The sequence below is a fragment of the Lemur catta genome, chromosome 8, assembly GCF_020740605.2.
Source record: "Lemur catta isolate mLemCat1 chromosome 8, mLemCat1.pri, whole genome shotgun sequence".
Lineage (NCBI taxonomy): Eukaryota > Metazoa > Chordata > Mammalia > Primates > Lemuridae > Lemur > Lemur catta.
Window position 1 is genome coordinate 22,470,482 of NC_059135.1, and position 14,773 is coordinate 22,485,254.

General features: G+C 33.7%; 1 protein-coding gene across 4 annotated transcripts in view; it reads left to right on the forward strand.

Annotated features, from left to right (window-relative positions):
- ERBB4 (erb-b2 receptor tyrosine kinase 4) overlaps positions 1-14,773 on the forward strand; it is a 1,045,679-nt gene that overhangs the window by 561,273 nt on the left and 469,633 nt on the right. For all 4 annotated transcript variants that reach the window (XM_045559045.1, XM_045559047.1, XM_045559044.1 and 1 more), the window contains exon 3: positions 4,213-4,399. In XM_045559045.1, coding sequence (XP_045415001.1) covers positions 4,213-4,399 — 187 coding nt within the window. The remainder of the gene's footprint in view (positions 1-4,212; positions 4,400-14,773) is intronic.

The window sequence follows — 14,773 nt, forward strand, 5'->3', positions numbered from 1 at the left end:
TAATTTTATTTGCAGTAAGTACACACATGTGGCTCATGTTCCAGCGTGGAGTTTTCATTTGAGTTGTTTCAAGATATTTGTTCACAGAAAGGTTTTAAAAGTACCTGAAAGAATGACTATGAATACCAGAAAACAGAGAACAACAGAGACCAAAGCAATATACATTGTGTTGCTTTTAGATATAAGAATTTTATATTTATCTCCTATAACTCTTTAAAAAATGTTGTAGTTCCATGAGTCCTTCTAGACATCAAAGGTTAGAACAACAAATCTTGGATTGAGAGATTCGCTATCATCTTTTTTTTTCAATTTTTTATGTTATTTCTCTAGGTAGGAGAAAGGGATTTAAGAAGTAAGATAACCCTCCATGAAGATAACAAAAATGTTTCTAAGAATAATTTAACACACCCTCTGGAATAAGAAGTATATACATTTTACAGAACAATTCAAATGTAAATATATTAAATAATATGTGAGTGCACAGCTGTTCTTAGTTATCTTACTTTATCTTATAGATGAAAGCACTTGGATCTTCCTCTTTCATATTAGTTGATCCTTCTCTATGTGTTCAGCATTGTTCTTGGCTCAAATCTATCACACATAATAGAGCCTGTGTTATTTGCAGGTTATTTGTAGCTTCTGCTAATGAGCGATTCAAAAGCCATGCCAAGTGGCACATCTTTATCAATTAATAGCTAGAAATATTTTTTCCCTCTAATAAACACTGCAAAATTACTAATGGCATTGCTTTTTATTTCTCTCTCTTTTTTTTTTGTCATAAACCTCTTGCTTTTTATCTGAATGTGATTCATCTGTGTTTTCTCCACTAACACCATTTAGTAGCTGCCTCCATCCTCAGATAAACCAATAGATTTTTACAGTTCTTGCTAAGAACAGTCACTTCCTATGTGGGGCTGGAGCTAATGGTGAGTCTCTTAGGAGGACTGATGGATGTAATGACACTCTGTGGGCAAATGATTCACTATACATTCTCCATCTTCAATATTTACCTTAGTGCCATTATTGTGACTTAGATCACTTAATAATTATTGGGTATAAGTTAAATTACAAATTTTTATAGTAAAAGAATTTTACTATAAAAATCATGATGTCAAAACATGTTTATAATCTCTCTTTCAAGAACTCAAAGAGGTAACGTTTCAACCACTGGAACTGTCTGAAGAAGAAATTGTAGAGCCCTAGAGCTAGACTCTTCCAGGCAGGTGCAATTTCAAACAAATTGTGGTGTACAAACAATGCATATCCTGCTAACCTTTATACTCTTTTCTAATGTCCTAAGCATTTGTCTCCTCACCTTAAGGCATTCAGTGTCTCAGAAACGTCCATAGTGGCTCAGAGCTCGCAATTTGATGCCGGGCGTGAGAAATTTCATACGTGCCTTGCCTCTTCATCTCCACTTTTGCTACATTAGGATCCTACTCTTTTAGGTGATTATTGGCATCGTGCTCATCCCTAAGAATTGTGAGACCTGGGGCAAAAGTATAAATGGAAGCCCCATTTTTTTGTCTTATTATTTATTATAATAATAAAATATGTTCCATCTTCCACTTTGACATATATCTTTATAACATCATGGAGGGCCAAGGGCAACATTAGAATGTTTGGAGTCCTTAAGAATATGGTGGCATGGAGAGAGAGAGACATGGCCCCAGTCTGCAGCCTCTCCTCCACCCCATTCTGTCCTGTATTATGAGAGATCGTGCATACAAGTTAGTGAACACTGAAACCCACACATCTAGGATCTGTATAGTTTCCCTTCACACATCTGCACCTGGACCACCCATCCTTCCTAGATATATGCACATTGGTGGCACCATCTGCTGTATGGGGAACAGAACTGGGAACCGTTATGTTACAGGCCCTGGATGAGAGCTTGGGGTTATTTGGGAAGGGAATTCTGAGATCACAGGGTTTGAAGCATCTCTCTTGAAGAAGAGAGGAGTGCAGACTCTAGATGGTTGTTTTTCTTGACTCCATAGACTTTGCCTGATGGTGAGGAGTGTGGTCAGAGAAGGGCCAGAGTGCTCAACAAATGCTTGTTGGTTTTTTCCTGGCACTTTTCTGGAACACACGAGTGAGCAAACCAAAGTGCTTGACCTTGTAGAACCATATTCTGGGAAAGAGAAAGACAGACAGACTAAAATACTAAATGTGATAAATATAGAAATTATACAGTATGTGAGAAGGTCATCAGTCCTGAAAAAATATGAAAATTAGAGCAGGGAAAAGTGGGGTGGGGCTGCAGTGTTAAATAGGTCAATTAGTATTGGCCTTAACTAAGAAGGTGAGATTTGAGCAAAAACTTGAAGGCAGTGAGGAAGTTAGCCAAGAAGATAACAAGAGGGAGAGCAACTGGGATCGTTAAGGGCATAATGAACAACTTAAGGTAGAACTACACTTGGCATATTGGAAGAACAACAAAGAGAACAGCATAACTGGAACAAAGTGAGCAAGGTGGAAAGTTAAAAAGGGAAGTTTAAAGAGAACTGATGACCAGATTATATAGTGAAGTACTGTCTAAAAGAATTATAATGAGTTCCATGACAATGTAATTTAAAATTTTAGTGTAGCCACAGTAAAAAGGTAAAAAGAAACAGATGACATTAACTTTACTATGCATTTTTATCCCAACTCAGTGTTAGAATTTCAACATATAATCTCCAAAATCCAGAGTGTGTTTTTATACTCACACCACATCTAAATTCATGCTAGCCACATTTCAATTGCTTAGTAGCCACGTATGGCAATGGGTTATCTCACTGGAAGCATGGATAAAGATTTTGACTCTTCATTAAAAGGGATTTGTCTATTACTCTGAGTGACTTAGGAGATGTTTCAGGGCTTTAAGCATTGAAATGTCATGATTTGATTCATGTTTTAAAAGAATCTGGGCTAGAATCAATTGAGAATCCACCATAATAGATCAGGAGCAGACACACGGGGACCTATTGCTATAATCTAGATGAGGAATGGTGGTGGTTCAGATGGTAGCAATGAATGACATAAGAAGTGGTTGAATTCCTGATCATTTTGAAACTAGAATAGGATGGATCTCATTTGGCGTATGAGAGTGAAGTCAAAGATGACTCCAGGATTTTGTCCTGACAATCAGAAAAGATGAATTGACCTCAACTGAGATGAGGAAGGCTGCTGTAGGGGTGAGGGAAGAAAAATAGGAGTTCAGCTATTGACAGGTATATCTGAAAAGCGTATTAGATATCCGGGTGAGGATGTTGAGTAGCCAGCTAGATGTGAGTCTGGAGTTGAGGGGAGAGGGGAGAGATTATCAACTTTGAAACTGGGTAAGATCACCAAGGGAGTGAGACTAGACAGGGGAAAAAAGTGCCAAGGACTGAACCTTGGAGTATCTGAAATTAAAAGGTTTAATATAACATGAAATTGGTATTAAAGTACTATCAAATACATCCATACTCTTGTATTTTAGTTTTTATTATTTTAATATGTATATTCATTACTGTCACAATGATATTGTTCATCTTACTGAAAAACTATAACTTTAGATGAAATTCAAAGCCTTTTTATGATATTGTTTTGTTTTAAAATATATCACAAAACTTCACATAATCAACTCATAGAGAACCAAATTTAAATGGTAGACAGTAAAAATAAAAAATTGGTTGTAATGAATTTAGAGACAATAATCAGTTTTTAATACATGTTGTTTATATTTCTATTCTCCAGAGATATACAGGGCAAATGTTCTTTGAGAAATGTAGCACTAAATACCAATATAGCAGTTTTAAATCTGCCTCACGGTCTACAAACTAATGCAGTTTTGTTTTACTTGTGATAAGCTTAACAATTTGCTTTTTTGTGTAAAATTTGATTGATTGTTATGTGTCCTTACCTCATTGTAGTCTGCCAATGAACAAGGTCTTTATTCCTTTAACTGTATGCATTATGTCAGATATGAAGAATATCTCATAAAACAAAGTCCATTATTTTACTATCAGCACATTTATGACTCTTTAAAAGAGATACAACTTATACTTCAAATGAGATTCTAACCCTTTTTGATCTTGTATTATCAAGGCAATTATTTAGAATCTGATATGAAAATTAGTTAAAAGGTGGAAATTCGAGTTAAATACCTCATTTTTATCTAAATGACTACATATGCATACTGACAGATTAAGTTTTTAACACAGGCAATTGTTTGTTTCTTTGCAGTCTATTCGAGAAGTCACAGGCTACGTGTTAGTGGCTCTTAATCAATTTCGTTACCTGCCTCTGGAGAATTTACGCATTATTCGTGGGACAAAACTTTATGAGGATCGATATGCCTTGGCAATATTTTTAAATTACAGAAAAGATGGAAACTTTGGACTTCAAGAACTGGGATTAAAGAACTTGACAGGTAAGGAAAATGTCCAAAATAGCAAATATACTTTTATCATCAACATAATATAATACACACACACATGTGTATGTGCGGTTACTGTAGTATGTGTTACATTGAGGAATACTCTAAAGCATTTAAACATGTATTATTTATTCATTTTATGAGAAATGGTGCCCTATGATGCTTTTGCCTTTGTTTACAGATTTTTTTAAGTATAGTGTGAAGGATACCATAATACTGTATCTCAGCTGAACAGAAGTACACTCTAAGGAAATGATCAGTGACTGAAAACTGAGATATGAAGCACGTTTGAGAATGCTATGTTTGGTGGTTTCAGGTGAACAGTGGACCATATCATCAAATTGCTGCAGTAATGCAGTAACTCTCTTTAGAGCTTAGTAATACCCAAGCCAATATATCTAGTTCCACTAATCTTTAGTTTTCTGCACAATCACCTTATTTGTGGAAAACATATCTAATTTATTTAATTTCTATTTCTCTTATTCAGTAGCTTACCAAATGCCATCAGTAATTCATTCTCAGAATGCTTTGATATCATTAGAGTGATTTATTCTAAGATTGGAGATACATAATGCTAGCAACCAAAAATTATCATCTTGCTACAAAAACACTTTGTAGGAATATGTTCTGCAACTGATTCTTGCAGTTCCACATATAGTTCATAGTTCATAAAGCTCTGGTGGAAGGCTTTTTGGCATAAGGTTTCTAATCATGAATTTTGTCTTGTACACCTGTAATCAAAATGTGCTGATTTGTAATTAATTTTACTTCACAGTGAGATAAGAGAGTTTACAGACTTTATGCTATTAATTTAACCTGAATTAATATAATCTTTGTATTTTACATCCAAATATTCAGTGATTTTATATGTATTTTGAGTTTACTCAGTGTTAATTGTTCTTTTTTCAGAATATTAGGAGGGTACAAACATTTTGGTTATGTGATTTGCTTTTGTGCTTGACATTGAAAAATTAAGCATTTTTGAGGTGTTATCTTAAAATTTTAAGTAAAAAACAAGATTAATATTTTTAGGTTATTGAAATTATTCATTTCTTATATTTATGATGGATATAAAATTTATACTTCTAAGTTAGAAATAGCTCCATAGCCAGACATGTGAGATAAAATTGGGATATTTTGAGTGAGAAAAAGAATACTGATTGTTATTTATTTTGGGCATGATTGCCATAGAATTGAAAAGATGGTAAATGCAAATTATTCAGAATTTATAGATTCCTTCAGCAACATTTTTATTTTTTTCTTTTAACATAGTTTTCTTACTGAAGAATGGGGTTTTTGACTAAATTGCTACTTACATGGAAATAATAATTGGAAAAAGAATCTTGGAAATGAAATGGGTAGAAAAAAATGGAATAATGGAAATTAGGAATCTAAAAATATTGTAACTTGATCCAGTTAAAACCTGCATAGGAAGTATTATGTTTTCTTCATGATTTTTCTCTGATTACATTAAAGGAAAAAAAAGAATAACTGTTTTCAAACTTTTCATAATACTTGAATTCTGTTATTGTTAAATAACATATGCTACTTGAAGAATCTTTCCACAAAGAACATTAGTTTTTAAAATTCTCTTATTTATTTCTACATATAATATCAGTACTACTAAAATATTTTCAAAAAGTTATTTACTCAAAATCACACCACATTTTTTTTTTTTTTTTTTTTGAGACAGAGTGTCACTTTGTTGCCCTGGCTAGAGTGAATGCCGAAGTGTCAGCCTAGCTCACAGCAACCTCAAACTCCTGGGCTTAAGCGATCCTTCTGCCTCAGCCTCCCAAGTAGCTGGGACTACAGGGCATGCGCCACCATGCCCGGCTAATTTCTTCTATATAGATTTTAGTTGGCCAGATAATTTCTTTCTATTTTTAGTAGAGACGGGGTCTCACTCTTGCTGAGGCTGGTCTCGAACTCCTGACCTCGAGCGATCCACCCGCCTCGGCCTCCCAGAGTGCTAGGATTACAGGCGTGAGCCACCACACCCGGCCTCACACCACATTTAAACATACCTTATCTACTGAGGGAGTTCATATCATGTATTATTTATGATTGTGATAGATGTTTAACTTGTGTGATACCAAAATATAACACTATTATTTCAAAAATATTATTCCTTTTGCTCTGCTAGAAAGCCTTGATATTTTCTTGTGCAGTAATAGAAATGGGTAGTTAATAAATGATTAAGATAATGAGTTGATTGTTTAGAAAAATAAGAACTTATTCAAGAATTAATTCCTTTTTGAATACGAATTAAGGCAAACTACAATAAAAATGGTGGAAAATTGGGATAATTTGGGGATTTTCCAGATATTTTATTTATTAGGTGGTTGACAATTATATGCCAGAATTATACTGTAAGAGAGACAGTCTAGGATCATTGTACTTACTTTAGGTAATCCGATCAATAGTGTAACTCCAATTGTAAGAATCAGAAGTTACACAGCAAACATGATTATGTTTATGTGCAAGAATATGTAAGAAAGGACAGTAAATACCTAATTATTCATATGAAGAGGAATGTGGGATAAAATGTGCTCTATGGTAATATCTTAGAGAGCTAAATGTTCTGGGTAATCTGATTAAAGCAACAACATTATAATTCACTTCAGATAAGATTGTTTTTGTGCATCGGAAAGATATTTGTTTCATGTTGCTTGTTCATATGTCATGCAAAGCAAGCTGATAATTTTTTTTTTTAATTATGTCCTATTAAGTGCAATGCTACCAGGTTGGGCTTAATTATAGATTTACCTGGTATAATATGAGGGGAAATAGAAACTCTGCAGATTAGTCAAATATCTCACTGTCTAACCTACTATAGTACATATTAAATTTTTATCTTAGTTCTTAAAGTGACCAGCAACATCAGCATCATCTGGGAACTTGTTAGAAATGCAAATTCTTGGGCCTCACTTGAGACCTGCTGAATGAGAGACTCTGGGTGTGGGGCCCAGAATGTGTGTTTTAAGTATCCTTTCAGTGATTCTAATGATTACTAAAGTTTGAGAAACACTGTTCTGATTAATTAAAGATATATTCCCAAGACTGTTAGCACAATATCTAGTTAACCTCTTCACACTTATTTGATGCAAATAATTTTTAGTTAACTATCATCTTGTGGAGAAAAGAAAAGGGATGGGATAAGAATGTATAAAGTTTTGATTGAATGACAAGAAATACACCTTAGGTTGAGGTGAGAATGAAAACAGCACACTGGGAGCCAGCATGGAAACATGCAAGTATAAAAAGGCCATTCTGACAGGAGTAAGGTGGTATCTCATTGTGGTTTTAATTTGCATTTTCATGAAGATTAGGGAAGTTGAACATTTTTTTCATATGTTTGTTGGACTTTGTATATTTTCTTTTGAAAAATGTCTGTTCATCTTTTTTGCCTACTTTTTAATGGAGATACTTGTTTTTTTCTTGCTGATTTGTTTGAGTTCCTTGTAGATTCTGGATATAAGTCCTTTGTTGGACATATAGTTTGTGTGCATATTTTCTCCCATTCTGTAGGTTTATTTACTCTGTTGATTATTTCTTTTGCTGTGCAGGAATTTTTTAGTTTATTTAAGTCCCATGTATTTATTTTTGTTTTTGTTGTATTTGCTTTTGGGATCTTAGTCATAAATTCTTTGCCTGGGGCAATGTCCAGAAGAATTTTTCCTAAAGTTTTCTTCTAGAATTTTTATGGTTTTGGGTCTTATATTTAAGTAATTCAACCCATCTTGAATTAATTTTTGTGTATAGTGAGAGATAGGATCCATTTAACTCTTTTGCATGTAGCTGTCCAATTTCCCCAGCACCACTTATTGAATAGGGTGTCTTTTTCCCACTGTATATTTTTGTCTGCTTTGTCAAAGATCAGTATGGCTTTAGAACAGCACATTTGCTTCCTGAAAACTCTTATCTTTGTGTAAAAGAGATATTCAGTTTACAATGAGGACTGTCATATACAATGGTTAATGGTTGGATGTTACATAGACATGCATAAATTAACTCCCACCTTAAACATTCTTATTATCTTGATGCAGACCAAAGGCTATTCCATAGCTAAAAACATTACTACAGACCTTACCTAGATACTTTCATTTTGGTTGTGCCCAAAGACAAGAAACACACTTAAACATATTTTCTGGCTAAACTAAAAAACTTGTTTTATTTCTGCCACTCACATTTCCCTGGTCCATTATGGGTAGAGTGACGTAGAAGAGAGAAGAGGCAGGTCCCTAGACTAAGAATAGGCCACACAATATGCAAGGAAGTGAGGAACTCATCTTGATATCCTCTAGGTGTCCTGTTAACATTGGCTCATTCTTTTTTGGCTAGAGGAGAAAGGATACATGCATCAGTGTGTGTCTTGAGGCATATCATGTAATCAAGTATGTCAAGACCACTGGGAATGTCACTACTCCATCAGAGGAGTACATCGCTTTCTCTATTAAGATCACTTGCATGTGGCCGTGCTTCCTGTTAATAATTCCCGATGATGATGTCCTGCTGATTTTTTATCAGCTTTTTCTTAACCAAACCTCACTATTTAAAATTCAAATCAATGTTTAATATTATATTTACAACTTTAATTAAGTCTATAAGCTTCTACTTATTTAGTCCCTACTAGTCTGGCCAAACTCTAAAAGAAATTATATGGGGCATAAAAACCACTATTATTTTCTCCCTTCTATATTTTATTAAATCATTTCATCTGTTACTAATGGTGGACAATACAATTTCATCTCTACGTTATACTATAGATATGAAGGAATCTTTGAGAAATACTTAAGTTCCTATCTATTTGTATTTCATTTATAATAAATAGGTATGATAACCTAGGTACAAATTTAATACATATATATTTATTATACCAAATTTCACCTTAAATATTTAAATTTTTACTTTATAAATTATGAGAATATCTCTTTTGAGTAGGTGAAATTTGGGATGATACAAATATACAGTTTGGGTTTTCTAAAAATTAGCTAAATGCTCTAATTTTCAGACTAACACATTCATGTGTGTTAGCATTTATTTCATATTTTATGAACATTATAATTGTTCAGTTAACTGTGTACAGAATCCTCTTGATGATTATTTGAAGTATGGACAAATAAAAATTTTGAACAAAAAGTAAACTACTAAAGTTATTTTTGGGAGTCCTCAATACCAATGAAAAGAATATATGAAGTTTGCTGGATTCTGGTAGACTGAAAATAAAATAAAATGCTTAGTCCAGGAGATACAGGTCTGAATGATATAAAATTCAAAAGATGTGGCATCTAAACATTACAGTTGAATGACTGCCTTCAAATGTGCCTAGGTTATTAATGAAAATAGTACATCAAAGTAATCTAGTACCTTTTCATGTTTGAGTTCCTCAAAACTCCTCAGCTTTATTCAGTAATGGTCAAATAAATAACTTAATGTCAAAACAGACAGGCGTCCTGTCATTGACTCAATGTATGTCAAAGAGCATGGATGTGAAATCAGAAAAATCTTTGTTCAAATGCCTTGTCTACCACTTATAGTCTGGGTGTCTCTCTGAGACTCAGATTCTTTATCTTGAAAATTGTGAAGAAAATCCTACCTCATAATACTGTGGGCATTAAAGAAATAAAGCAGGGAACTTGTCAATTACAGCACCTTTTTCACTGGGTGTGCTCAGGAAACTTTAGTTCTCTTTCCTCTACTTGTTTTCTTTTCTACTTTCCTTTACTTTACTACACATTGAGAAAACTATGATATCTCTACTGCATATTCAAATAGATTCCTGTTACTTTACTGGGGCTTTGGGTGTGACCTGTTTAGACCAAACGAAATAATAAATAAATAAATTTAAAAGCTCCAAATTTCAGTGTTTCTTCTGATACTACTTTGTGCATAAGATCTTTTTCTCAGGCAGTGAGAAGCCTGAGGCTTGTCTTTGTCTGCTCCCAGGAAGAGTGTGGTCTTCGCCACCTCACAGCACTTCTCTCCTGTCTTTCAGTGTCTCCTGCCAAGCACCTGTTGCCCTGGCCCTTCATTTCAAATCTCCATCATCATGTTTCACCCTTCATTGGCCCTGACATTTGTCTTGACCTACACAAGAGACATTTTCATTCTGAGTTCTTTTTCTGACACTAGAGTTGCTAAGCATTCTTCAACTACTCTGTGAAAGGTCTCACTAATGTTTGAGTGAGTTCAACCGGGCTAGTTCAGGGATTGTTGTTAAATGGAATGTTGACAAAGGTACTACTAATATTTACATTAGAAGAACTACTCAGCATATTGTGATATTTGCAGAAAAAAAAAAAGATTCCAAGAATACTCCTAGCTTAAGGATAAATTACTTGGAAAATGATTATATCAAAACTAATCTATAATGAAGATTGCATGAGTCAGACAGAATCAGTGAAAAGACCGGCACATTGTTATGAAGGAGTCAATTTTTAGATTGGGTCCACAATTTCTAGAAATGATACACTCATCGTTTTTAAAGAATATTGTTTGTCATGTCATACAGTGTGTATTGACTAGAAGAAGGAAAACCACAATGATGTATTAATATGAGTAGATAGAAACATGTTTGAAAAGAGGATATGTTATAATTATGGGATCAGAGAGTTATAATGGCCATTTCAGCAAACTTTTCTGGGACTTATGATCAGAGAACTGATTCTTTAGAGAAATGATGAGTGAACTTATGGAACTCAATGAAGAGGAAATGAGAATTTCTTCTCCTGCTATACCATGTATCAGAGAGGAGACTGTCTGTAGAGAACTAAACCTAAAGGTGTAGTAAGGTGGGGTTTTCAGGGAGTAAAATCAGCCTTTCTCCTCTGCTAACATGTCCTCAGTCATGACTGCCAAGATGATCTGCTCGGGTCATAAAATGCAGTCTCCTTGATTTATATCCCTTTCAGGGACCCTGAAAAGGCTCCACTCTTTGAAGGACATTCTATTTAATCCCTATAGCATCTTTCAGAAAAAATTAGGGAAGCCTAGCACTATGCAGTCTCTCAGGAAAATTCTCTACTTGGGACCTTAACTCCCTGTGATCATTCTTTCCTGTTCCCAAGATACACTAAGATCTGCACGTTCCCTTCCATGAGTGATTAAGCATATATATCCTAAGGAAAGAAAAACTTTAAGGCCCACAAACCCATTTATTAAAGCTCATTTGATATTTACTGAGAAAGCATGCCTGTCTGCTTGTAGAATTTAGAAAATTAAAGAGAATCTTTGCTTCTCAGGGTCCCAAACACAGCATGAAAAACTGATTAGTTATCACCATGGGCCCATAATTTTATCCTGGGGAAAAGAGTAAATATATCAAAATACCTACCTCCCCACCCTCACCCCAGGACATTAGCTTTGTCTGACTTGTAGACACTGAACTGTAAAGAACTGACAAATTCCCTGCACCCATTTCCAGTTACCAAGGAAGGAATACCAATGCTGGTGCCAGAATTATTGGGTCATTGAACTTTCTGATTTTCTGACAGAAGACTGGAAAGAGTAGGAATAATATTTGGGAAGAAACTGAATCTGTATTTTAGAAGGAATGACAAGTACATGGAATCTGTCACCTCTATTGCAATGTAAAAGTACATAAATATATCTAGTTTAGTTAGAGGAGGCAGCTTCAAGCTTGGCAGACCCTAAAACCCTCAGTTAGTCAGAGTTCAGAAATGAGGCTATATGTTGTTCTCTTTCAATGTTTACCAAAGGTATGATAATTAGAGTAACCCATATGTTATGGAATTTTACACTTTGCAAAATGCCTTCAGTTTCCTTTTCTTTATTTGTGTCACACACAGCCTGCAATGCTGACCTGGCAAATATCTTTATTGTAATTTACATCTAAGGAAATCACGCGTAAGGTCTTATGGCTAATAAGACATACCTTGTGTTTGAATTGAGATCTACTTCCCATTTCTTCATATGGTGCCATTTCTTCATATTGTGGCATTTCCAAATAATGTTTAAGATAATTTCTCCAGGCAAGACCATAGTCAGAGATATATTAAATTGTCTGTAGATATAAACAATCCAAACATTAGCAATGGGTTGTAGGGTTGTATTTTAGAAAGGATTTTGAAAATTTTGATTGTTGTGTAATATTTGAATATATCAAGGATGGTAAAGTGACAATGAAATACAAGCAAAGACACTAGCCAAGAATATTGTAAACATTGTATTTGCTTTAAAAGCAACAAATCTATTAACTCATTCTATAGCCACTTCCATTCAACTATGACTTTTTAAAAATCAAGGTTACTAAACTCCTAGCCATAATACACGAACATTTATTAATAGACTCAATTTTACTGGTAAAAGTTCAGGATTCTTTTGGGAAGTGATACCAATTCAAATATTTATTAGTTTTGTTTTGTTCTACTTGTGTATTCAAGACATTGTGCTGAGATATGAGCTATTCTAAATTATCTTTACATACCTGTCTTCTCTCAGTAAATATTATATTCCTGACAAATATTTACCCTTCAGCTGCAGTGTGAAAGCAATGGAAAAGTATTTTCCTAGTTATTATTATTATTATTTTTACAGTCAAGCATGTCTGTGGGATCAAGAACCTCCATTTTAATCTGTTTTATTCTCTAAAACAGCAGTGTCCAATTGAACTTTCTTGTGATGATAGAAATATTAAATTTGTGCCTCACAAAAGAATAACCAGTAGTCAAATGTGGCTATTGAACACTTGAAATGCAGCTGCTGTGACTGAGGAAATGAATTTTTAATTTTATCCAATTGAAATTAATTTAAATTTAAATAGCCTTATTTGGCTAGTGGCAATCATATTAAACAGGGCGACACTAAAAGGACGGCAAGTTTTATGGAATCCAGTGCAGCGGGTGAAGACTTGCAAGCAGAATAACATGGAGAATCACAGCACAGGCCTGGAATCTAGATTCCCTCAATTCAAATCCTGTTCTGAGGCAAGTTGTTCAGTTTTCTAAGCCTTGGTTTTCTCACCTTCCAATGAGTATAGTGAGAACCCTCAGTTGTAAGATGGTTATGAAAGCTGAATAATAAATTACATATATAGCATTAAACGCAGTTCCTGAAATAAATGTTTTTTATTATTATTTGAGGAGAAATATGCTTTTGGTAAAAAAAAATACAAAACAATAGGAACAGTCTATTTTTATAATTATTGAAAGCATGTTAGACTTACAGCATCAAGTTGTAGAACATAAAATGTGTCATTTATGATTTAGGAATGAATTATATTTTATATTCGAGTCGGCAGGGTTCTGGATGGCTTGCAGTGCTTCTAAATATGCTGTAAGCTGCTAGTTGTTATGATTTTGGTTTTCCTTTGGTCAGAAATATGACCCTTTAAAAATGGAATTTTTACTTTTACCTTCAGTTTCCACAGTATAATTATCTACTGTAGTTATAAATAGGTCCCAAAGTCTATTTTTTTAATGGCTTCATTGAAAGAAGTAAGTACTAGGAGAATATGATTATATAACAGAGAAACTGTTCTGAAAAATCTGCTAAGAATTATTTCTCGCTTGGACACTGCCTATATCTTTAGGATTTCCCAATTCATGTTAAAAGTTTCTTTTTATAAAATAACATTTATTTTTAACAACAAGGTAACACCAAAGAAGCCATTCTATAAAATGTTTTCTCAAATAGATCTACCACATTTCAACAAATCTAAGTCACCATCCATTTTAAGAAACAAATTCTTGTTGTCAATAGGCCACACTAAAAAGAGAAAAAGTAAAAGTCCCAACATAAATGTAAAACATTGTAAGATGAATCAGAATTTTAAAGATATTAAATACGAAAAATGTATGTTTTAGAATTAATACAATATAATAATATGTAAAGAGGATGGAAGTTCAGCAAACTTTTTATTTTCCTAGAATCATAGCATAATAGTTGCTATTGTAATGGTAAAACTGTGTACTGTGGAAATATATAAAACAGGTTGAAATAAAAATGGCAAATGTTTCATAAGTGATTAATGCAATTTTCCATGTATCTATATCTATCAGGAAATAGATAAATGAGAATTTTCATGTCCCAATAATTTTTGGTATAATAAATGTTACTAACCAGGAAATTTTAATGATTGTGTTTTTCCTCTGAGATCTAGCTGATTTATTGACTCTACTGGCAAAAGAGATGAAGATATAGTTTAAAGGTAGAAAAAAAAATCACTTATTTGAGGAATTTCCCTTAAACTTTGTTCTCTTAATAATATGCATCAACTGGATCTGAGGATTGTTACTATATATCAGTGTGAAAAAAGGATCTATCTTCTTTATCAGTCTACCTGGAAGTATAACACATTTCTATATTACTCTAGCTTTCATAATATTTGTCTTTTTTCCCCTTAAT